Below are 26,934 nucleotides of genomic sequence, written 5' to 3' on the forward strand. Positions count from 1 at the left end.
AATATTAAGGGGAGGAACATGACCACTGTTTTAACAATGAATTGAGATCCTTGTACAAATGCAGAAATTTATTAAAACTTATTAAATTGTGCACTTAAATGGCTGTATATTATATGTGAATGACACTTCAATAAAGTTATGATTTATTTTATGAGTTATGAAGTACCTCATGCACACAAGACATTGTAAAATGAGTAGTCTAACTACTGAATTATCTCAAAGTGGACAAACTCATGAGCTATCATAGAAATCAAAATATAGGAAGCATAAACACCACAGGTATCTTCCTTGTGCCCACTATTAGACATTCATTTCTTTTGCCTTAAAATAGTCACTATTCTGACTTCTAACACTACGTTTTGTAGTTGGCTTCTTTTGTTCTGCATTACTTCTAAGTTTCATCTATATTTTTGCACATTGCAGCAGCTGGTTACTTTTTGTTATTATACAACATTCCATTATATTTCATTGTCTAAAGAGGCCAAAACTGATTTATCTCTCATACTATTGGTAGATAATTTGAACTATTCAGAATACTGGTTCTTTGGCTGGGTATCATGGTACATGTTTGTAATCCAAGCTCCTCATACAGCAGAACCATGAGGATCACAAATTTGAGGATAGCCTGGCCAAGTTAGTGAGACCTTGTCTGAAAGTACAGATTTTAAAGAGGGCTAGGGGATACATCTCAGTGGCACAGCACTTGCCTCACAAGTGTGTGGTCCTGGGTACAATTTCCAGTATGGTTAAAAAGTGAGTGCTGCTGTGAATAACTTGTACATGTAGCTATATGAATTTCTGATGAGTGTATATTTTCAATTTTTCATCACTAGATATGCAAATATTCAACATTAGTAAAACCTGACACCGAGGTTTTTGATATGTTTATAACAATGTAAACTCTTACCATATATATGTATGGGATGAGTAGTTGTCCTACCTTTTATAGGAACTGCGTATAATCAGTCTCTTTAGTCACTGAAGAGATTTTAATTCATTTAATTTATAATGGTTTTTATTTTCCCTAAAGACAACTGTAATTGAGCACTCTCTCATATACTAGTTAGTCATGTAGATATCTTTTTGTGAAAAGTGGTTGTTATCTGCCAATGATTTAGAGTAGCTGTTTATTCTTTTATTATGGAAAAGTACTAAAAATATATTTTTCTACTTGGTGGCATGCTTTTCATCCTGAGAGTGGCATGGTATTTTAAATAAAGGTGTTTAATTTTTATGTACTTACACTCATGTTTTGTTCATGGTAGCTACTATTATTTGGCTATTTGGAGGCTCTTTGTTACCCTGAGGTACAACTTTCATATACTTTTGCTGGAAGGTGGAGCCCGAGTGTTGTGTATTTCAGGCATAGTGATTCAGGAATTTAGGTTATCTGCCTGACATTGGAATGTGTGAGGCAGTCACTTTAGGTGCTTCTTTTATTTTGTCAATTGTGTCAAAAAGAAAACCATAAAATCTTTATTTATTTATTTTGTTTCTATGGAGCTGTGGGATACATGATCTTATAATAGCAAGCTATCAGCAACTCTAAAAAGCAGGGAGTATTATTAATTTTACTTGAGGTAACTGCGCCTGACTGGGTAATGTTAGTTTCCTAAAAGAAAGAGATAATAAGTGGCAGAAGTCCTGTATTGAATACAAAGTTCATGCCACAAAGCTGAGTGCCCTCTGTGTGCCATCTGTGCAGGAACTTAGCTTTGCTTGTTGTTATGAACAATGATAGTTACTAATTTTTCCAAGATGAAGATGCATCAAAATATCATTTGTCTTTTGCAGAAAAAGGAAGACCTAGGTCTAAAAAAATAACAGAAACTGGAAGAGGGAAACGGTATTCATACAAATTACCTCAAGAATACAACATAGAGACTGTAGTGGTTGCAGACCCAGCAATGGTTTCCTATCATGGAGCAGATGCAGCCAGAAGATTCATTCTAACCATCTTAAATATGGTAGGCAAACTTTAAAATGTGCTTGGAATTTTTTGAAGAAAACCGTAAGGAAGAAATGTGTATTTATAATGAAGTTCTTTTAAAAATAACACTATTGTACTTTTTATTTATTAGCATGAGTACAAATGCTGATTTGGTATCTTTAGGTGTACCAAATTGATCCCTCTCCAGAGAAATAGCAAAATAATAATTCACATGTTCTAGTAAAAAAGTAACATTGTTAGTTTTGATGTGGCAAAAATTGCTGTTATTTTTTGTGCTATATTTCTCTTATTTAAAAAAGGGCATTTATTAATATTAGCAGAAATTTTACATTTGTTTGTATGGATTTTTGCACCACAAACACTATAGATTAATTATGAAATGGTATAAAATTGGATGTTGGTAACCCACTACAATCTTCTATGGGTACATAAAATTAAATGTCAGGTGTGATTCTGGTTGATTAGTCAGATCCAATAGCGACTAGATAAAATTTTAACTAGCTACATCATAGGTAGCTTAATTTCTTGACAATTTCTAGATTGCAGAAATCTAGTTTGCATTTAGCATTTTAGGAATGGTACCAAATTAATCCTTTGACAGGACTGTATAAACTTTTGGGTAAGCCTTCTTCAAGGAGAAGGTTGTAGTGAAAATGGTTATTAGGGAGAATAAACAGAAAGAAAAAAGCACAAAAGCATATGTCCATTTATAATTCTGATTATCATAGGAGGTAAGGTAAGGTAAAGTAAGGTAAGGTAAGGTAAGGACCTTTGAATCGGGAATAAGTATATTCCAGTTTATTACTGTTATTATCATTAGGCTGCTTTTCCATTGGACAGTTTTCCAACTTTAGCACTTCTGTCCATATGTAGTTGCATCTTGACCATTCTGCTACTATTCTTCATAAGGTAGACTAAGAACTTCAGTCTCTTCCACATAGCAACACCTCCAAAAACCCAGGTTAGATATGACAGTTATATATTCTCTAATACAAATAATTACTAGTTTTTAAAAAAAGTCTCGGTACTACATTTAAAAATCATCTTGCTTTCAAGCTTTTAAAACTAAGATTTCTCAATTAAATTGAGACTTTCCCATGTTTGGCCTTTAAAAAAAATTAAGATGTTTTTCAGTTTTATTTTAGGACTTTTATTTTTATTTGTTTTTAGGTTTTTAACCTTTTCCAAAACAAGAGTCTTGGTGTGCAGGTCAATCTTCGTGTGATAAAGCTAATTCTGCTCCATGAAACTCCAGTAAGAATATCTTGAGTTTTTATTCAATTAAGTGAGTGAGAAATTGTGTTTAAGAACTTAAAAGTGAAGGGAAAGTTAGGCATATACTTTTATTGACTTAAAATCCAGAAATACCCACTGAGTCACTTAAAGTATACATAAAACTGACATTTAGTTTTGGTTAATACCTCAATTTTATTCGAAAAATGGAATGTTCTTAGTTTCCAAGGCTCCTGACAACAAACCCTAAGTTTCCAAAATGTAATTTTAAAAAGTCGCTTTAAATAACAGGTTTATTTTATCACTTCAGCATGTGCTTTTAAAACGTTTTCTTATCTGTAATTTATTTTAAGTGGAAAATAGTTTGTGGCATCATTTTGGCAAGCAACTTTACAAGCATTTCAGGGAGCCTTTGTTCTTAAATTGTAGAAATAATGAATTGTTTACATATGAAAATTTCAGTTTTTAAATATTCCATTGCACCTTTTTTTTTTTGGTTTTTAGAGTAGCATTAAAAAGATTTTGTAATTTTGTACCTTCACAAAATTTGAAGATTTTTAGTTCAGGCTAAATTAATCCTAAATGCCTTCCAGGTTCTAATTAAAGTACAGTCAGACGTCTGCTTTAGTAATTCAGGAAGTTCCTTCAGTTTTTACTTTTTGTATATATAAGAGCAATCTTCCTTGAAGTAAAATATCTTCTGTTGCAGGCAGATCTGTATATTGGACACCATGGAGAGAAAATGCTAGAAAGTTTTTGTAAGTGGCAACACGAAGAATTTGGCAAAAAGAATGATATACACTTAGAGATGTCAACAAGCTGGGGAGAAGACATGACTTCAGTGGATGCAGCTATACTTATAACAAGGTAAATTTTCCACAGCCTGTTAAATAGCATTATTAATTCAATGGCTGTTCTGTTAATTCCATTAATTCCTTGATATAATGCTGTCACTCCAAATTTTGTGTTCCCAAAATTTTTGGCTTAATAATTTTAGGTATTTCTCTCAATGAAGAATACCTGGTTTCTTACTGGCCAAATGTTGGGTAGCATACTGGCAAAGAACTTGATTAATTAAAAAATTCACACTCAAATTTTTGACATACAAAGTGATTGATAATGATAAATGAGAAATGCTATGTTGATTTTGATGGAACTTCAAAAGTATAAGCTACACTGTATGTTTTCCAATCACCACCATGTAAAGCAAATTAATAAGTTAAATGCAGCAGTCTTCTGGGTACATCTGAAGTATACTTTCAATTAGTTTTCTAGTTAATTTTGAGCTACATTGTGAATTTACTATTCAAAAATATTTATAATTCAACAGTAATGACAATATATAAATATCACAAGATGAAATAAAAAGCGGCAGTATAAACTGTAAGTAGTACCCTGTATTAGTAACTATCTATGAATTTGTCTCAGTCAGTTAATAGCAAATGATAACTCATTGTCACTGGCAAAGTAATTTTAGTTATTAAAAATTAGCATTTCATATTACAGAAAGCATAGTAACATACTTAAACATTATTTTCTGAAATCTTAGGGCACAAAATATTAATAAGTTAATTCATTATATGAAAACTATCCTGATTATAAAGAATTCATAAAGAAAAATGTCTCCGTACAACTGTACTTCCTCTTCCAGCTAATTAGGTTTAATTAATATTTGACTTCTGCAATAAACAGCTACAAAACTGGAAAATATTTATGACACACCATTTTTCAGTCATTGGAAAATAAAAGCAGAAGACATCAGTCCTTGAATGAAGGACAGTCTACAGGTCAGCCCTACAGTTACTACAACTTTGGGTATGGGGACAATTTCTCAGCTGGTATTACAAGCTGGAAGTAGGACCACTGTGGTCCTTCTGAGGCCACCAGAGGTAAGAACCCTACGCATGAGAAGATGCCAAAAAGTCCAGGTGCAGATCATCTTTGAGAACTTGGCAAGGCCAGTTTGAATACACACAGAGCTTGCCCCAAATCTACCCAAGTGCTGCTGCTGTAGACGTTAGAGTGGTGAAACATACTGTGAATGAAACAGACTAAAGTCACAAGAGTGGAGCAGTGGTGTGAGAATATTGATGTGAGCTGGCTTTTTAGAGGAGCTCTACAATAATGTGACTAGGAATGACCTGTACATTTAATCACATGACCTTCCCAAATTGACCTTGTCACTCCGACAGTTTCTTAAAGAAAGCCATACTATAGAAAAGACACATGCTTTCAAGACATATCTTAACAATGTCACCAACAAAGTAATCTAAATAAAAGGAATAAGAAAAATTAACAGAAATTCATAAAATAAGATAAAGGAATTAAATTTTAATTACACCTTAAATAATTAAAAATGAACTTAGATCTTTACTTATAAGATCTTTACTTATACTTTACTTAGATCTTTACTTATAAGATCTAATGAACTTAGATCTTTACTTTAGAAAAGATTAGTATCTTAATATTTTTATAAGAATAGCTATTAATTAGTTTCTTCTTTAAAAAGTATTTTGTAAAAGAGCATATTAGTCTGACATTAATTTCATACTTTATATCTAATGCTACTGCTCTATTCAAAGCTCCAAAAGATCAGCTGGGCGTGGTGGTGTACACCTGTATTCCCAGCACTTGGGAGGCTGAGGCAGGAAGATCACTGAAAGTTCGAGATGAGCCTGGGCTACAAAGTGAGCTCAAAGCCAGCCTGAACTGCATGGTGAGACTCTGTCTCAAACAAACAAACAAACCAAAAGCTCCAAAAAATCAAGAATCCCTTTAAGTTACTGAATTTTTTATGTGACAAGCTCATCTTTTGTGTGATAAACTCTTAAAATCAGAATTCATTCTTGGGGGGAAATAAAATTTTGTTTTATTTGTTTTGTATATTTTTTTGAAAAAAGCAAAATGAACGCATTTTAGGCCCCATGAACTCTTGATTTCATTTCCATCTTTTTCTCTTTAATTTAAAGAGAAAAAAAAATAATAAAATAACAATGAAGACAAAAACAAAATAACACAAAAACAATAAAAACAATACAGAATTTTAAAACAAGATGATAGGAAATTCACAATGGTTGTTATATTATATATTGTTATCCTCAATGAAGTTGCTCAGATTACTAGGTGTAAGAATGCATGATTGGTCAATTACAGAGAATAAAAAATATTAAAACAAAACATTAGAAACAATAAAGAGTTTCACTAAACAAGATGGTAGGAATTCAACAATGGTTGTTAATTGCATATTGTCTTCAAATTTGTTGTTCAGATTACCAGATATAAGCATGCAAAATTGGAAAAATAATTTAAGAATTAATTGTTCCATTCAATAGAGTAATCTATCTGGTTTATTATCTCCATAACTGTTTTTATATTTTCATTACATCTATGGATACACATCAGATTTATAATACTGCACTTCTGCATGTGATACGAATAACACCAAATCCTTCTGCAACTTGCTTTTGCTAGGTCAGTACTATGGTTTTGAGATCTAGTGATACAGTCATGTGGGTCTAGTTATTTAGCTTTTGTATGGTAGTGATGCACTGAATGAATGATACCACCATTTATTTTACAGCAGATGAACACTGAAGCTGTTTCCAACCTCTTGCTCTTATAAGCTATGCTATAATGACCCACCTTATAGATGACTTTGGTGCACATTAACTAGTCACTTTTGTTATTACTGGCTTTGTTGCTAAGCTTTCCTAGCCATGCAACAAAGTCATTTTTAAAGAAAGAAGTTAATAAAATAGAATAGTATGATATATTGTATATATTTTATAAAGTTTTAAAAATATAATTAATAACTGCTATTCACCTATCCACTTAGGAAACAGAACTTTATTCTTAGAATTGAAGTTCTCATTTTATAGACTTTTACAATTCATAATTTCTCTCAGAAACTTATTCCAGACATTTGTCTTTAGTCCAGTGTTCTCTAGGAAATAGTGTAAGGTAGTTCTTTTTCCCCAAGCATATTTTCCTTTATAAAGTATAAAAATTAAAAATATTCTCATAATATAAACATTCTCATGGTAAAACTTAAACCTTTGTATTTATAGTTGATTACCTTTTATCTAACTCTTCTACTCTGTAACCCAAAGGTGATCCATGTTGAGTTAATATGTGTGTAAAGTTTGTATATATGTAATATTTAAATTTAATATTCTTCACTTGTAAATATATCTTCAAAATATCTTCTTGCCATGTCTGAATCCTCAGAACCCATGAATGTGTCAGCATACATGGCAAAAGTGATTGTGCACATGTAATTAAATTAAGCATTTTGCATTGTGATATTACCTAGGATTATCAGAGGGTGTCCAAAGTAATTATTCAAGTCCTGAAATATGGGGGAAGGAGGTGGAACTGCAGAGTCAGAGAGCCAGACTGGAAGATGACACCTAGCTGTGTGTGAAGATGAAGGAAGAGGCTACTGTCAAATATATAGAGAATGTGTAGAAATGGACAAGAAAATAGACTATATACTTAAGTGTCTGAGAGGGCAACAAATTTGATTTTATTTACCAGATTCAGTTTGTGGTAATTTGTTATAGCAGCAATAGAAAACTGGTAACAATCATATTGATTGACAAATGGAGGGAGAAACAGAGATACTGTATATTACATAGAACTGTTCTGATTTACTTTCACTTACAGAACTTTGTGCTTTGCTGTTCTTAGATTTAAAGGTCCTATAGATATTTTAGCTGCAGCTATAAATATGTGCTAATAATTACTTAAGTTTTAAAAACTACTGTCCCTGTCACAGGGTATCCATATACAAAATACTGATAGACTACGACCAAATTTTTCTTTACTTCTCTATGGGGCAAGACTTCTGTGGAGGAGCACTCTTTCTCTCTTTCTCTGCTTCTAATGGTACAGCAGTGAAAATCAGTCCACTGAATGGAATGTTTTATTCCTTACTGACCTAGTACCATTTACTCAGGAAGTCTAAATAACTGTTTTGTGTAGTTGTGGATTTAAATTCTCCTTTTGGTTCATCATGATTCCATGCACATAAAGTCTGCATCATAGAGTTTTATTATGTGAGTTTATGGAAATGATACTGTTAGATTTTGGCAATGGAAAAGACCAATAAATTCTGCTAAGCTCTGATTTTTATTGAAATAAAAGAAATGTAGATTTTAATTTCCAAGAATGAAGATGCATCTGAGAATAAGACTTTAATAGTGCCCTGGGATATACCTATAAATGAGTCATTGAAATATTATTCTGTGATTTGTGTTAAATCAAGATATTTCTGTCATTTCTATGTTTTATTAAATTTTCTGTCATACTTGCCAGTCACATTCATTTGAAACTGGCTTTCAGAAGTATTGTGCATAAATTAAAAGCATTTTCATAAATATGAAAGGCAAATCCATTATTAATAAAATCCAATTTTAAATTATACTACTTTCAAAAGACAGAGACCTTCTCTATGATTTCAGAGTGAAATGTGAAAATTACACTAAGAAATCATAGAGTTGACAGTCGGAAAAACATATCTTGTGGTTTTGTTACCATGAGCCCACAGGCACTAGGTCAGCTTTAAACTATTTACTTTATTGTATCACACAGAAAATTTTGACAAATATATTACCTCAGATACGTTTAGATTTATTAGAACCCTATGCATTTTAGCTGAGACTAAAATTCGTCGTTGAGCCCAAATTTCTACCTCGTAGTATGTTCACACAGAATACATTTAATAATTATCTAAGATGTGCATTCACTAAAAACTGAACCTCGTACGAGTTTATCCTGACAAACATGGGTAAAAGCTTGGAACCCATGGTAGTGAATGTTTTCTTCATTTCATTTTTCACAACTTCATTACAAAGCTAAAGACCAGGCCACCTTATAGTTACACTAACTAACAAAACATGCTTTCCCCATAACTTCTCTGTCTCCCAACCCCTCACACACAATCTTTGAATATTTTGAAATTATGGACACATTATTTTGATCCACTAGAAAGAAATTGACAGATAAAGAATTGAAGATTAAGAATGATAGTCTCATCTGAGTTTTATTTATGCTTCTGACAACTTATTCTTTAATTTTAACAAGAGATACTCCCAGTGCTTTGGATAAAAGAATTTGTGCACTTTTTACTTTTGTGAAATAACGTGCTTTATGCATTTACTTGCTAAATAAATAGAAATTGCATGAAGCATATAAGTGCCCTTGACAGTAAGCAGTACATTTGTTATAGTTTTATCATGTTTAGTTAGCGATGAAGTCCCTTGGCTCACATTATAAAAATCAAATAATCATGACACAGGCCCATGCATCATGATATGATGTATTATATATTTAGCAAGACACATAACATTTCTTTTCCCTCTACATCTGAAGATATTTTACACTCAGTGATTTTTGGCCCGAAGGTGAAGATTTGATTTTATGTAGTTCTTTGATTTGCTGCTTTGCCATAGTATTTAATATAATGTCTTTTGGGTATTTCTTTCTCTATTTGTTTGTTGGCAAAGAAAATTACCATTATTTAATACAAATCCCTAATCTTTCTCGCTGATCTCAGGGACCTTATTGCGTTACCAAGGTGAATGTGTGTCACCATTTTCTGAGTCTTTAAAGACTGCCTTTTGGGGCTGGGGATTTAGCTCAGCAGCAAAGCGCCTGCCTGGCAAGTGCAAGGTCGTGAGTTTGGTTCCTGTTACTGGAGAAAAACCAAAAAAAAAAAGACTGTCTTTTGTCTTTCCTTCTACTCAGTGCTTTGCATAGAAGAAATAATTAGTGAATGCTGCTACATCCAATTGCCCAAGTTATACACTCTGCACAAGAGAAGAAACAATTTACATTGTTGTGTATTCATTGCATCCCTGGAGTACACAGTGCCCAACCTGAACTGTGAGGCATGATGTCACAATGAAAAATTTGATTTCTGCTCCCTAAGTAGACGAAAGCTAAATGTATTTTGTCATTTACTTATCAGAAATATTCTAGAAATCTTTTCCATTTTCCTTTATTTATAGTTACAGGCTGACTCTTGATACATTGTGTCACCAGGTAAACACATTTTCCTGTATCATTTGGAGTTAGTTTTGAAATACAGAAATCAAATGTACCTAAACTGAGCACCAGAAAAAGTAGGTTTTTGGCCATCTTGATAGTTTGACAAGATTTCATTTACTTCTCAGAATCAGAAGAAGTTGAAGAAACGGCATGATGAAAGACAACAAAGAGGAAAATTCTAGGAATCTCTAGGAATTTTATCCACTAAAATTAAATGATCAAGGGCCATTCACATTCTCTTACTATATCGACTATATCATCTCCTCTGAAAAAGTGGGTTTCAGTCTGGGGAAAAATTTTGTGACCCAAGGCCAATGACTAGATTATTCTGATCAGAAAATAATGAGGTAATGGAGAGTGATTTCCCACAGAGTAATGCTGAGAGTTGGACGCGAGCACGTTAAGGGATAACCTCAGCTGGACTGTCATGGAGCCACTCAGCTGTTTAAAAAACCTCGTTAATTATGGTCCTATGAATAAATATTGTGATGGAGAGCAGTCTTGTTTGGTCTAGACTTGCAAGTTTTCAGTTTTCTATCTTGGGTATTGAAAGAGAGACTGACTACTAGTTTACTTGGATGAAGGTTATGGGGGTAGGTAGACTGGTTATGTTTTGGGATATAACTTCAACACAGTGGGACCTCAGTTCATGAACTTGATTCTTTCCATGATTCTGCTCAGAAAGTGAGTTGGATGACAACAACATCAAATTCAATGATTATGTTCTATGATGACGTTGTGGAGAAATTTGATTTCGTTCTCATCAAGTGTGGTTTGTGACCAGAATCGTGGAGAGAATTGAGTTTCTGAACCGAGGTATCACTGTATATCTTTTCTGATTTACCAGAAGTTTTCTAATTTTAGAATGTGTTTTCAGATATATCTTTTAAAATAATAAAGTCATAGATATTAAAAAACTCAATACAGGTGGACAATGATTATTTAGTTTATCAACATCTTTTTCCTTACTATCTACTCTTTAATAATTATTTTAAAAGTCTACTTTGTGACAGTCACTCAGTTGGAATAGTATATTGTAAGATATATGCCATTCTAATAGGCTTATATATGCTATATAATTTTTGAAAGGTGAAAGATTTATGTGATTTGAAGAGAAACCAAAGTCTATGCTATATAATTTTTAAAAATAAAGATTAACATATCAAGAACTAACAGCCAAGCCAGTTGTGGTGATACAGACTTGTAATACTAGCTTTCAGGAGACTGAGGCAGAAAGATTGCTTGGAGTTCGAGGATCAGCCTGGGCTACACAGTGTGTGCAAGGCCAGCCTGCCCTACAAAGTGAAACTCTGGCTCAAGCAACAACAAACAAACAAACAAACAACTAGCAGCCAATTTAATTTGTCCAAAGATGATTATCTTATTTATAGATAAACCACAATAAGAAGCAATTGCATATATGAGAAATATATAAATTTATATAAACTAGTAAAAGCATATTATCCTGTTCCTGTTATTTGGAAAAACACAATAATTAATTAGTAGGCACACTGTACCACTAAACTGTGTCTATTGCATTTGAGAGAGGTCCATTATGTTGCAAGTCAGATTAGAAAAACTGTGCAGTAGATATTTGGCCCTCTATAAAGTGTATTATTCAGGCAAAAAGAGGTGGGAGAGGGCAAGAGCACTGAAATAAATCATAGCAAAGGGGTACCATGCAAGAGAGCCCCAGTCTCTTCCTTTATTAAGTCCAAAGCAACAAAAACTAAGAGAGAGAGAGAAAGAAAAACATGGAAACAAAGCTTGTATAAATAGGGAGGAGAAGAGAGGTTGACGGTTGAAGATAGAGTAGGAGAATGGGAAAAAAAGAATTAAATTTTATCATGCACAGATATAAATTCCTTATGATGAGTGGATCTAAAATGTGCCAATAAAATTCATTAATAAAAAAATCAAAATCAAACAATATACATTGGTGGGACTGCAGGGAAAAAGGAACTCCTTTCCAGTGTTGGTGGGAGTGTAAATTGGTACAGTCAATTTGGAAATCAGTGTGGTGATTTCTCAAAAAACTAAAGCTACAGGTTCCTTTGACCTAGCTATTTCCCCTCTTGGCATTTTCCCAAAAGGATTAAAAGTAACATTCCACACTAATATATGTGCACCCATATTTATAGCAGCACAATTTGTAACAGCTAAATCTTGAAAACAGCCTGGATGCCCATCAACCAATGAATAGATGAAGAAAATTTGGTATTTATATTCAGGGGAGTACTACTCTGGAATTAAAAAGGATAAACTTATGACATTTTTAGGTAAAAAGAGGCACCTTTAGACCATACATTTAAGTGCAATAAATCAGACACACGTGTGAATATCACATTGTTTCTCGTGTGCAAGAAAACACAAGTGTAAATGAGGACCAAAATGGTTGATAGATATTGGGAAGTAGGAAGAAAATATTGTAATGGAAGGAGAACAAGGGATGGGGATGGGGAAGAAAAGGAAGGGGAAAAGAATAAAAGGAAAATATAGAAACAAAGCTTTTGTAAATAAGGAAGAGGGTTAAAGAGAAAGGAGAGCTTATGGAAGAAGAGAAGAATTGAGATATATTATGTACAGATGCAAATTCCCTATGATGAATGTGATCACTATGTATATCAAAAATGTGCTGATAAAATTAATATAAATTTTTTAAAGCGTTGAACATTTGTTCTCAGCTAAGATACAGAAATAATAAATTGTCTAGTCATATGTTATCATCTTGAATTAATCTGTTATTAATAATTGAAGAAGGATAATGTGTTCATCGGTACTGAGTGTAATTTGAATATGTTAAATTATAGCTGTGACTATATCAAGAGGTGATTCTGGATCTGTTTTGTAGAATCATCTGTCAGGAAATTACCAAGAGCAATCATGAACAATTTAATAATTGTTAATATTGAATACTTCATTTCCTAGCTTAATTCTATCTATTGATGCCATAAAAAATTTGTCCCTTCTAAACTGTTGGAAAAGAAATAACAATGTTATATCAATCACTAAGTTTTTATAATACGCTATAACTAACCCAATCCCCACTTTGGAAAAATATTTTATAGAGTATTAACTATTAATTGAGGTCAATGTGAGCATCTTATTGAGATGGTTTTGTAGACTTTCAAGGAAGTTTGTAAAAGTTGTTGCATGATATAACATATATATAGTATAAATATATGTATATAAGAAAGCTTATGTCTATTTTTCTGTGTATATTAAGATAATACTACCAAAAAACAAATTACCATTTTACTGTATTTGATTTCTACATGGCACTTAACAAACTGACTCATTTCCTTGTATGTAAGAATCTACCTGACTACATAATGAGAAATGTTCACATTATAGTTATCTATAAATTGTAGTACAAATATATGAACTCTCTTTTTTTTTGTGCAAAGATAAGAAAAATAAAAAAGGTATAGCAGCAAATTCTGAGGAGATATGGTAACTGAATCAGTTTGTTTGAATAAAGAACATAGATTCTTGAATTTTTACTTCCACATATGAATATTTTGATGCTGTCAAATGTAGAACCAAAATAATTACATAGGACTTTAACTCATAGGTAGCAATACCCTGATAAAAGCAAATTTGGAAAAATCTCTGCCAGAAAGGACAGATTTTTAAGAAGGAATTACTCTGTTGCATCTATGATCCCAGATTAGGACAAAAAAGCTCTCTGGTCATTTCCATGAATCTGATTCTGAAAATTGGAGCACTTAGTAAAAGCATTTTCAAAACTATTCTGGAGGGACATATCTCAATACTATGTAAGGCAACCATAAGTAAGGTATAATTAAATAAGTTCACAATAGAACTACAAATGCATAAAAATATCTTTGATAGTAAAAAGCAAAAAAATCACAATAATGACTAATATTTTAAATAATACTGATAGAGATGATAAAAATCAGTGTATTTACATGATTAGAAACAAAAATTTCCAACTATGAATGTAAGATGTTCTTGGAGCAATAACATTTGCTTTGAAGTTGAAAAACATAAAATTGCAGGAAAGGAAATATGGCCCTATGAAATCAGTTTCTGTATTTTAGATGAGAGGTCTGAGGGACAGGCACGTAAGTAAGCTGTCCCAAGGTCACATGCATAGTAAGTGTAGATAAAAAGTTTTAATTTCATATACTAACTCTCCAGATGTGAAAACTCTGAGTGATTAAATTCTATTACATTGGGGGTGATGAAATTTTAAGTAATTGGTAGCAACAGTGAGGTATTCTAAGGGGATGCTCTCCAATATATAGTGAGAAAATAAAGAGCAAAATTGTAGAATATTATTATCTCTATGTAAAAATATTAATTTACTCTTATGCTCATTAAAATTGATATTGTCTATAAAACTGTTTATATCTTATAACATGGTATGTCATTCTAAATTGTGCTCATCACATTTAGAACTACTGGAAATTATTTTATTTGTGATGGGAAGTAGGAATCTTCTAATATGTTTTCAAAATGTAAAGCTATATCCCAACACCGTGTTCTTATCTTTCATAACTCAGCAATAAAGCCTTTCAAGAACATAAAACAAGATGAGTATTTATTTTTGAAATATTTCCTATGAAAAGGAAAATGAAGTCATATGAATATATAAAATGTATGTGTACCATAGAAGTTTAATTAATTTCCTGTGTTATTAGAAATAAAGATTAGTTAGTCGTATCCAGAATTTTATCAAATTTTTGTAAGTAAAAATTTTTATGCAATTAATCATATAACAGTTAACATGAGTCACATGATATCTTTTGATTGTGGGAAAGAATTTATCTTTGGTTTGATTTTCTCCTTTTTTTGTAGGAAAGATTTCTGTGTACACAAAGATGAGCCTTGTGATACTGTTGGTAAGTGCATGTAAAAGTACTCATACTTTTAGGATCTCTGGAGTCCTTGACCACATCAGTCACTGAAATATCAAAAATTATTTGAGTGTGATAATTTTAAGGACTCATGTTAGAATGCCAAAGACATATATTTTCTAACTACATGTTTAATCATTTGTTTGTATATCAATTGTTAATGAGAAAACTTAAAATCATATATAAAAATATATTGGAGATAATTTTAAAATAATTTTTTAAGATTATCATCAATTTATTTTTTTCAGAGATATACACATATACACAATAAATGTCTATTATTTATAACTTCAGACAAAATATTTAACAACACCTTGATAATTGATTTAAATTTGAGTTACATATGCTTGCACTTTTATGCAGAGTAGAAAGTCCATTTAATTTCCCTAACTTGTGTGCATAAAGGGGTCAGTTATCCATGTATCTACAATATATAGAGCATAATGCTACTAGTTAGCTTTCCCATTGCTGTTATAAAATGCCCAGCACTGACAAGCTAAGAAAGATTTAACTTGACTCAGATTCCAAAAGTTTCAGTCTATAGTTGGCTGTCTCTAAAGAAGTAACATACATAATGGCAGAAGGGCATGGTGGAACAAAAATGCTCACTTTATGGAGGCTGAGAACTAGAGTAGGGGACAAAGCCAGAGGAGGAAGGGCTAGGGACCAGGTGTAGTAGCTAAGGTCATTTCTCCACGACCTACGCAAATACATTCAGAAGCAAGATTTTCTGACCCCCAGGTGGCTCTGAAACCAATCAAATTAACAATCCAGCTTAGTTATCACATTTCACTGCTTGTCAGCTTCAGACCTATACTCATCTCCTTAAGCTATACTTATTCTCCAAATAAACACAAGGTCATAATTTACCTAACATGGTATAACTATCCTGTGTGCAACAGAAAATGCACTAATACATTTGTCTAAAGTCTCAGCAGTTCCAGCATTGCTCAGAAGCCCAAGTCAAAGTCTTTTCTGAGATCTAAGGCAAACTCTCAGGTGTAAATCACTGAAAGTTCAAAAAAAGCAAGTTATATATTCCCAATATACAATGGTGAAAGATAAACATTTCCATACCAAAAGGGAGGAAAAGGGGCTGGGGATTTAGCTCAGCGGCAAAGCTCCTGCCTGGCAAGTGCAAGGTCGTGAGTTCCGTTCCCGGTACCGGAGAAAAACCAAAAAAAAACAAAACAAACAAACAAAAAAAAAACAAAAAAAAAAAAACAAAAGGGAGGAAAAGGGTGATAGCAAAGAATGGAATCAAAGCAAAACTGTAACATAGCATGGCTACCATTAAGATCCTAGAGCTCCATATCTGGCACTTAGGCCACCATATGGTGGTTAGATGTCAGTTGTTGAGGTTTTGGTTACAGTCCATATGTCCCTTCTCAGCCTGGATATGCTTGTGACCTGTAACTTTCGTCAGCAGTTGTTTCACATTTTTGGGCTGTGGTCTCCACTGTACTTTTGGCTTCATTCTCATACCTTTATGCACTGGACTTTTAGGGGCCCCTTTACTGGCATCCTTTGAAATCTTGGTGGCAGCCTCCTGGACTCCACAGTTGTTGCCTGCTGCAAGATGGTAAATCTAGCATCATCTAGATGATACCAGGTCTGCTGCCATCATAAACAGCCTTTATCACATCCAGGTGTAGCCCTTCTATACCTTTTTTCTTCAGTTTTTTTTTTTTTAATCATGGAAGAGTTTTGGATTTTGTTGAAAACCTCTCTGCATCTATTGATATGATCATATGGCTTTTGATCTTGTTCCTGTTTATGTGGTATATTACATTTATTGACTTATGTACATTCAACCAGTCTTTCATCCTGGGATACTTGAACATAAATCATTTTTGATAATGTTCTGCATTCTATTTGCTAGTATCTTGTAGATTTTTGCATCTATGTTTATTAAGGAGATTGGCCTATAGACCTCTTTTTTAGTTGGATCTTCACGGATTTGGGGATCTGGGTGATACTGACCTCCATAAATAACTTTGTGACCACTGCATTCTTTTAAATTTCTTTGAGTCCATCAGGGCCTGGGCTTTTTTAGTTGATAGATTCTTTATTACTGTGTCAATTTCATTGCTAGTTATTTAGTTGTTAAGCATATTTATGTCTTCTTGGGTTAATTTTGGTAATTTGTATGTCTCTAGGAATCTATTTCTTCAAAATTTGCTAATTGTTTGGAATATAATACTATTCAGCAGTTAATACCTTTTGGATTTTAGTACTGTTCATTGTGATTTCACCTTCTTTTCTATTTTCTTCTCTTGTTGAGTGTGGCTAAGAGCTTATTTATTTCACCTTCTTTTCTATTTTCTTCTCTTGTTGAGTGTGGCTAAGAGCTTACTTTATTTATTCTTTTGAAGAACCAGAACTTTGATTAAGTCTCAAATTCATTGATTTCTGCTCTCATGTTTATAATTGCACTCCTTAATTTCAGTTTGGCGCTGGTTGCTGTTGCCTGTCAAGTGTCTTAAGATTTCTCATAAGGGTATTTATCTGTACTTGCTGTTTTCCTCATGTGAGCATATGATGAATTTTCCCTTGTAGAACCGCTTATATGGTATCCTAGAGAATTCATTGAGTTGTACATAGTCATTAACTACGGAAAATTTCTTAATATCTTCTTGGATTTCCTCTGTGATTTATTGACTATTTAAGAATATGTTATTAATTTTCCAGGACCTTTAGCCTTTTCCCCCAATTTTTTTCTGTTATTGATTTCGTTTTTCATTGCACAGTGGTCTGATAGTATGCTTGGGGTAATTTTCAGTTCTTTTATATTTACTTAAACTAGTTTTGTGGATGAATATGTGTTCTATTTTAGAAAAAGTACTATGTGCTGATGAAAAGAATGTATACTCTATTGTACAGGAGTGGAATATTCTGTATATATCTATTACAACATGTGTATATGATAGTCCTTGAAGTTATGCTTCTCTCCTTTGTTTATCTTTTCTCCCTTTGTCTTTATGCACACTATGACCATTCAATATTTTTTTCTTCTGCACTGTGTTAGGTGCAGAAGGGAGGAGAATGGAAGGTGGTTGGATGAGGCCAGTATGAATCTAGAGTGAGGTTTTTAGGGGAGATAGTGACAGATGACAAGAAACATTTGCTGTGGCATGTCATTCTATTATAGTATCTTAAACTGAGTTATGACAGGAAGGGGGTTTACTTTGTGATTGAGGAAAGCTATGTGGTTCTCAGAAACTGCTGATAGACAGGACAGTAGACTAGGTAAGGTACAGGAGAGTCAAAGACTTAGAATGGGGAAGATTGGGGCTTACTATTAGAAAAGAAAGGCTTGAGTGTAGGGAAGCTAAGCCTGGGAAATTAAAAACTTTGGAGAAGTTTATGTACTTGTTAAAAGAGTAAAGCAATATGGTAAGAGTATCGCTTTGGGGGTTTGACGTAAAGAAGACAAAAGAGGAGCTGAGACTAGGGAGAGAACCTAGATACCTAGTAAGTTAGAGTTAATGGAAGAACAAATACGTAAAAGTAAAAACCTAATAAACACAACCATAACCTAATAAACATAAACTATGAAGGAACATAACATCAGCCCATAGTAGTAAACAAACAAACAAAAACAAACATAGAAGGTATCTGACAGGAACATAGATTAAATATTCCAATGAGACAGTATATATGTGATTCACAGTTAGGTTATTTGCTAGAGAATCTCAGTGCTCACACCCCAGTCACGTCTCTGAATTTTGCACTGCAATACTCAAGCTAACTGACGTTTAGCTCAGGGTTCTTCCCACCAGGTTCCTTCTTCCTACCAGGTTCTTGCAGTTTGATTCAGTCCAACTTCTTGGTTTAGGGACTCTTGATGTTTTTATCCCTGGGTGTCATGTCGAATCAGCAGCCTCATTCACTGCCATAAAAATGTCCCTTGGGTCAGGAGTATGCCTATGTAATCAAATCAGCTACAGCAGTAACAGGCTACTAATCAGTTACAGTGGTTTCTATATAGGCAAAATGAGAACACAGCATTAAACCCCTTTTAGATCTGCTTTTACCCTAGAGAAGAAATCTATAGGTATAGTGTAAGCATCATAATAGCCCAAGTATTTACCCATAGCCCATATGCGCTAAGTACAGTAGCTACGTATATTTCCATGAAAAAAAAAATATTCAACAGTAATTTCACAGAATCAGTTGTGTAAAACCCAGAAGGTTGTGGACTGGGTAATGCCAAGGGCAGGAGGGGAAAATAAAAAATGTTTTTGTTTTAAGTCTTTTGCTATGTAGCACGGGAAGGAGGAAACAGGAGGGGCACAAAAAACCCTAATAGCACGAGAGGTATATGATATATTTATGTAGACTAATGAGGAACACTAGGTATAAAATTGGTAGTGAGAAAAGATTCTATGGCTAATACAAAGATTAGAGAAAAAGTCAAAGGGAGATAGATGAAGCAGGGAGAAGAAAGAAAAGTAAGATACAAGAAAAATAAGAAACAGCAGAAAGAAATAAGGAAAGAGACATGCATAAATTTGAATAAGAAGGGACAAGGGAGAATTCTCTTTTCCTCTATAAGCTATGTTGTGAGAAAGGGGCAAGAGGAATAGAAAGACACATGCACACTCACACACACTCTTTAAAAGCAAACAAGGAGCAAGTAATGAAATAAAAGTTTGTGTGCGTGAGGTGGGCATGAACAGAAAGGAAAACCACAGTAAGTAAGTGAGTAAGTAAATAAATAAATAAAATTACATAAAAAGAAAGTTTTCTATAGTTTTGGAGATGTAGCTCTTTCCCACAGCTTAAGAAAAAGGAGCAGATCTCAAGAGAAGAAGTGACTCTGCTCATGCTGGAAGTCTAAGGTGGCTGTCTGCCCCCAGAACGGTGCTGGAAGCAGATATTTGCATACCGTGGGGACAGGGTGCCAATGGGACTTTGCAGTCCTGTGTAACTCACCGTGAATCTGGCCTCCAACCACGTGAGCTTGGCCTGTGTTTACCGGCTCCAGCCCCTCAGTAAGACTCCTCCTAGCCTACTCTCCAGCCAACCAATGTCTCTCACAGCTGCCCTTCCCTCATCCATTCTGGGAACTTGACAGTGTGAGCCATGGCTTGGAGCCAAAGGGCTACTCTGGGACTCAGGTTTGAATGCTAAGCCCTTTCCTACAAGTGTGGCCCTGCTGTCTCTTGTTCTTCAGTTGTGGTGGTGGTCACTGGACTGAGGTAATTCACCAGCTGTTTAGGAAGACCCGTGGAAGGCCTATCCCACATTTTTCTTGCAGGTTCCAACTGCTCTTGATTCTCTCTGTCTCCACGCAGTTCTTTTTTCCTTGTGTAATGCTCTATGGGGAGGTCTCTGCCTAGTGTTTTTGGGTTGGAATCTTCAAAGCAAACTTCAGACATGGTCACTACATTGTGTTTGGTTAATCCATCTCTTCTCTCTCCTTCCTTTTATGATAGACTGTCCTCCTCTCTGTGTTTCTTGTTTATGTCTCTGTGTCTCTCCAACATGTGTCCCGCTCTACTCACTCATGTTGAGTCTTCAGATCATTCCTTCTCAGTGGATCTTTCCTGGGCTTCTATGATGTGACTCCTCCTCTAGTTAGCAACGTTGAAATCCCTTCTCCAGACTTTTTGCTTGTCCAGGATCAGGTCTGCTGTTTGGCTGACATTTCTGCTGTCACATGCAAAGGGGATGCAATGTCGACCAATCTTCACATTGGTGGTGGCTGAGCCAAGGCATGGAATCCACAGTTGTGGAGGTGGTCAGGGACCAGCTTGTGTCAGGCTGCAGGTCTGACAGTCAATGACTTACTACAATTGTGTCATTACTCACTTTAAAGTTCTTAAGTCTTGAGTGGACGAACTGTGGTATTGAGCTAAATTTCAAAAGAAAGTATAATAAATATATAAACAATCTGATTGGTGGTATTTCTAATGAAGCTCTATTATTTTCCTTGGAAGGCAGAATAATAGCATCTTAAAATGTACCTATTCTAATCCCCAGATAGTATGACTATACTAAGTACCTACCTACCAAAGAGGATTAAGGCTGTGAATCAACTAATCTTAAACAGGGAAAAGAGCCTAGAGTTGCCTGTTATGCTTAGCATAATCACAGGGTCTTTATATGCAGAGGAGGGATAGGGGGTTAGCTCAGGGTTTTTTCCACCAGGAAAGAGTTTGAGGTTGGGGGAGATCTGATAATTGAAAGGTACAGAGAAATGTGACTTGACAAGAACCCAACTCACCACAGCTAATTTTGAGAAAGGAACAAGGGCCCACAGGGGAAGATAGATGAGGAGCGTCTAGAACCTGGAAGTAGGAAAATGGAATTTCCCCAGGGTCTTTAGACCAAAGCTCAGCAGCTCTGCGTGCACCTGAACTGTGCTGGTGAGCTCTGAGGCAAGCTCCAGGGACTGAAAAGAGTGCAGTTTGATGCTATAAGCAAAAGGAGCTGTAATAATTATTTTAAAGCAGCTGTAGAAAATCCACATACATTACAAAAAATAGTGCATTCCAATTATTAATTCATTAATTATAGAGTAGGGATAGAGAAACAGTACTTGCACACATTTAGACTGCATGGTCAAAAATTCTGGCATTATGTTGAATTTTGGGAACCGGTGAAGAGCTTGAGCTTAGCTTTTTAAAATATAAATTAGTATAATTAGAATACATATATTAAAAAGCATGGTGTATAAGTTAGTATAATTAGTACATGTATATTAATAAGCATGGTGGCACAGACCTCCACTCCCAGAGAATTCTGCGAGAATGATGCAGAAGGATCCCAAGTTGAAATCCAACCTTGGCAAGTTAGCAACTTCATGAGACCCTTTCTCAAAATAAAAATAAAAGAGCTGGGTTTGTAGCTCAGTATGAAGGTCTTGGGTTTAATCCCCAGCGCTTAAAAAAAAAAGTGTAACAAACTCAAGCTGTGCTAGCAAACAAAATTAATTACAGTTGATGAAATGTAGCTTAGACCACAGACCCAACAAGGTTTATATCATCCTTTAACAATTAAAGAAGCTAAACAAAAGCATTAAAATCATCCCAAGAAAATATGAGGGCTTGATGATTTTACAGATGATTCCTACCAAAGTTTCCAAAGCAAATCATTCCAAAAAGAAGACCATTTTAAAGAACAGAAACCGAGTGAATTTAAACAGTATAAACTTCTAACCAAATCCTGAGATGACCATGTGTGAATAAAAGTTGCTAAACCATTCTCACTTAGGAAACAAATGAAAAAAAAACCCACTAGCAGATATTATCTCATAATGTATTTTTTAAATAACCAAGTAGGATTATTTTATTTCAAATTTATTCCAGAAATACTGGGGTAGTTCACCATTAAAATGTAACTATGTATTCCAATTAAAGATAAAAACCATATGATCATCGAATTTGGACAAAGAAAATGCCTTTCATAAAATTCAAAACACATTTATGATAAAAAGGTCTTGGCAAAATAGTAAAATAAGAACTTTATTAACCAGTGAAAGTTATTTATAAAAAACACTTAAAAACATTTTTAAATTATGAAGCATTAAATCCATTCTTTGCAAACCAAGAAATAAGGAAAATGTTCTATCATTACTACTTCCACCGAACAACATTCTGGATATTTTAGGTCTAACAATAAAGTGAATAATGTGAATATCTACATAAGGAAAAATTCAGAAAATATAGAATTAAATTATGAAAATTGAAAGGAAAATTTAACAAGGTGAATAAATGTGAAATAAATATGTAATGTCAATTGGATTTTATGTACCAATGATAGGGAGAAATTCCATTAAAATTCCATTTAGAATATGAAAATAGTAACATGCTTTTGGATATATCTAATGACAAACATGGAAGGCATACGAAGAATATTATACACTATACTGCAATTCAAAAAAGAAGACATAACTCAATGGAAACAGAAATCCTGTTCATGGTCTGAGAAGCTGTGCAGTACATGAGGCAGTTTGCTGTTTATAGCATTGTTCAGTACATGATGTTAACACAATCACACAAAGAAAAGTTGAAATCAATCTCATATGGTATGAATTTTTTAAAAATGCATAAACATAAAATGCTATCAAATGTTTAACAAAATGCATCTATATTAATATTAAAAATTTCTGTATGTCAAGGCCATCATGAAAGTGAAAAGTAAAAAATAAGCTTCTATCTAGGAAAAGATAAAATATTTTATGGATTTTGAGATGCCTTCAGTTGTCATAGATTTGAAGATATACCCATTACTGTATGCAGTGCACTACTGTATGAACAATAAATAAGAAAAAAAACCTAGTAAATTTCAATTCTAAGAAGTTATTGATTTTAGGAAACATTATAGTGTCAAAATATTAATCTTAGAATTAGTGAAATATATTTGCAACAATATAAGCAACAAAGTGTTACAACCTCAGTTATAAAAACAACTTCCTATAGTTCCATTAGAAATAAACAACCAGGGGGCTGGGGATTTAGCTCAGCGGCAAAGCGCCTGCCTGGCAAGCTCAAGGTCGTGAGTTCAGTTCCCAGTACCGGAGAAAAACCAAAAAAAAAAAAAAAAAAAAGAAATAAACAACCAGACATACCGGATTGGGAAGAGGGCCTTAACAGCCATTTTGAAGAAGAGAATGAATCAAAGATGAATTATAAAAAACAAAAGGTGCTCAACTTCATTGACAATAAGTGAAATGAACATTGAGATCACCAGATTTCATCAGTGAGGCTGATGACATTTTATATTACCAAGTGACAGAAAGTTTGTAAATCTAGAGAATTTTGTAAATCTAGAGAATAATTATGTACTTTAGAAGAGAATGCAAATTGGTATAACCAATTTGGAAAAGATTTTTAGTAGTACTTTATAAAATTGACCTACATGTAGACTGTGACCTATACTCACTGAGGACCTGTAAGAGGGCATTAATAGTCATCAGTCAATAGTAAGTTAATTGTCAGTATTTGATAAGTATATCTATAAATGTGTTGCTTTTATGTATGTTCGTATGTGTGTCTCTAAAGAAACAAAAAAAGCAGCTAAAATGTAAGAATGGATTGATATTTTTTGGAAAGATTTTGATAATTTCATACTTCAATTGTCAGTATTTTATAAGTGTATATGTGCATGTGTGTATTTATATACATAAATATGAATAAATGGATAAAGCTAAAATATAGTGGATGTACTAGAAAGTATCACCTGGTGGGAGAGTGTAGAGATGATAAAATATAAAGCATTAAAACTATGAATTACTACAACATATTTAGTACTAATTTAGTACTAAATTTTACTAGTACATGTTTGCAGTATATAATGATGACATTCATCATGGAGCATGTACATAACAAATCTTAATTCTTAATGAAGTCATGGAGGTATTACAAATTAGATATCTCAATCTTTGTGTATATTCTTTGAGGATGGTTAAAAGGGGAAAAAAAACACTATCTATGTCAACAGACAACAATATGCAATCTACCAATCGTGGGTGAATTCCTACCCTCTTGTTTAGTGAAATTCTGTATCATTTCTAATTTTTTTATTATTGTTATTCTCTTTAAAATAAAATTTAAAAAGTAATAAAACAACAGTATCTAGGTCAAAGTGGTCAAGTTTGCACACCAATGTCTTTTTCCAGGATGTGAATTGTTTTTCTAATTTATTATTTTATTGAGTTTAGCAATTTGCAAGAAGGGAAAGGGGTAATATTACACCTTACTCCTCTCTTTCTTTAGAAGCCTTAATTCTGAGGCCTCACCTGGAAGAGCCACTTCGGATCTGATTTTTTGCAAATGCCCACATCCAGCATCTCAGTGCCAGCTCAGAATGCTGCAATTCCTTTCTTTTCCTGCACTTCATAAGAGTACTTCCCTTACTTGTGACCTTATCTGTGCATATGTAGGGCTTTTTTTCTATTTTACTCTAGTATTTTTATGTACAAATCATTTGCAATCAGAATTTTTGCACCACTGAAGAAATAATTCCTAAGGAGACTTTTAAAGCATAAAGTACAGATCTTTATACATATTCTGCTTATTCTTACAACTTGTACCTGGGCTGATTTGGAAAATTAATTTAACAGTTAATATTGCATCATACATTTTTGTGCTAAATAATTTTAGAAAGTTTCTGTACATATATAAATGTGTGCAATAAGCCAAGTGATTCTTAGTTTTGGTCTTAATACCTCATCTTATTATTGAGAATTATTGAACATTCTAAAAAGTTTTAAAATTTCACAAATTATATTTATAAATTATTATAAATATATGAATATAGGTTGTATTTATCAATTATTATCAGATTAGAAATTAAAACAAATTCTAAAGCTAATTAATTGAAATAAACAAACAACTCATTACATGGTAACAAAGAATATACTTTCCTACTTTTTATAAAAATTAAAAATATCCACCACAAAAAAATTATGGGAAGACGCAGCTTTTTATGTTTTTGTAAATCTTGCATCGAGTCTATAGGACAGGGTTGGAATCTCATATCTGCTTCTGTATGTAAGGTGTTGCTGCATGTTTTGTTTGACCAATCTTGCCTTAGCAGGGAAGAGTAGCTGTGAAATAGAGTATGTTCACGTTATTTTAGACAGTTTTTGAAAAGTCACTAAAACCCAAGTGGTAGTCTCCTAAAGGTTTGTAGATGTGTGTAGATTGACAAACTTTCATGCTCCGTTGTATTAACGTCTATTGGTATGTCTTATACTTTACATGGCTCTTTTAATCATTCATACTTCTTAGGATCAATCATTGCTCTACTGAGAAATACTAGTTCAGAGAGTAAGACCACCACTCCAAATGTTTTCATATTGCATGATACTATATAGGGACAGATGCAAGTTTTCCAACATTTATTAATTATCACCTGAAAACTCAAATTTAATGATTAGCTGAAATAAGGCCATCAACGTTTTTTTCTTTATGGAGGGACAGGTTCACTTTGTTCAATTTTAGGTGTCAGCCAGATTTCAAGCATGAATAATCAAATTTTGACTTCATTATTTCACATAAAAAGGATTCACAAAAAACATAAATGGCTTAGATTGTATGTTAAACAACTGTGTGGCACTGTTCATTGTGATATCATATGTTAGACAGCAGCAAAAATGATCTATACTTCTTTGTTACACAGAAAATATATATATATAAGACCTGCTGATATTGTATCAAATAAATAAATTTTACTGCTTTGTGTCAGACATTTTTAAGTGAAATTGGCATTTCCCTTCCTAGGAGAAACTAGTAGGGAAAAATGAAATAACAGTAAAGTTTGCTACCAGTGCCTTAATTTGGACTAGGTGATTTTCTCTATCACTGTTTTGCACCACCGATAAAAAGTAACACAGATTTAACATTGCGTATATTTCTTTAAAGGTCTTAGGAGATCTGTTGAAAAAGTGCTGTGGAAGCCCAGGGTTCCACATAAACCTCTGGAGGAATTCTGCCATGAACTGGGAATGATTGAGCATCAGTAATAGACAATGATCACTAGTGTGTGTGTGTGTGTGTGTGTGTGTGAGATTACATATGTTTCTTGAGACTTTTAAAGACCATAAAGTGTGGAAAATTGGTAAATACTTAAGAGCTGGTAAATGTAGATGGTAGTCAGTGTGACTTCCTACCTATGAATATTTTTCCAATATTTGCTGATGATTTAGATAGTGCATCCTTCACCACCAGATTTCCACCTCTATGGTGCTCCCATTTTCCCTGCATTATATTATGAAGACTTAGATGCTTCATCATTTCCTAACGAATGCTCTCTTCATGTCTTTCAGCAGGTTGGGATGATGCAGTTTGTTTTGTATTTCTAAAT

The 26,934-nt window shown here is 33.5% G+C and overlaps 1 protein-coding gene across 3 annotated transcripts in view; it reads left to right on the forward strand.

Annotated features, from left to right (window-relative positions):
* The window catches only part of Adamts19 (ADAM metallopeptidase with thrombospondin type 1 motif, 19), a 232,925-nt gene that overhangs the window by 52,331 nt on the left and 153,660 nt on the right, over positions 1-26,934 (forward strand). For 2 of the 3 annotated variants that reach the window (XM_005380553.2, XM_005380555.2), the window contains 4 exons: positions 1,795-1,967; positions 3,122-3,205; positions 3,894-4,051; positions 15,059-15,102. In XM_005380553.2, coding sequence (XP_005380610.1) covers positions 1,795-1,967; positions 3,122-3,205; positions 3,894-4,051; positions 15,059-15,102 — 459 coding nt within the window. The remainder of the gene's footprint in view (positions 1-1,794; positions 1,968-3,121; positions 3,206-3,893; positions 4,052-15,058; positions 15,103-26,934) is intronic. The other variant, XM_005380554.2, reaches the window with a different exon arrangement.

The sequence above is a fragment of the Chinchilla lanigera genome, unplaced genomic scaffold (assembly GCF_000276665.1).
Source record: "Chinchilla lanigera isolate Chin_1 unplaced genomic scaffold, ChiLan1.0 scaffold00014, whole genome shotgun sequence".
Classification (NCBI taxonomy): Eukaryota; Metazoa; Chordata; class Mammalia; order Rodentia; family Chinchillidae; genus Chinchilla; species Chinchilla lanigera.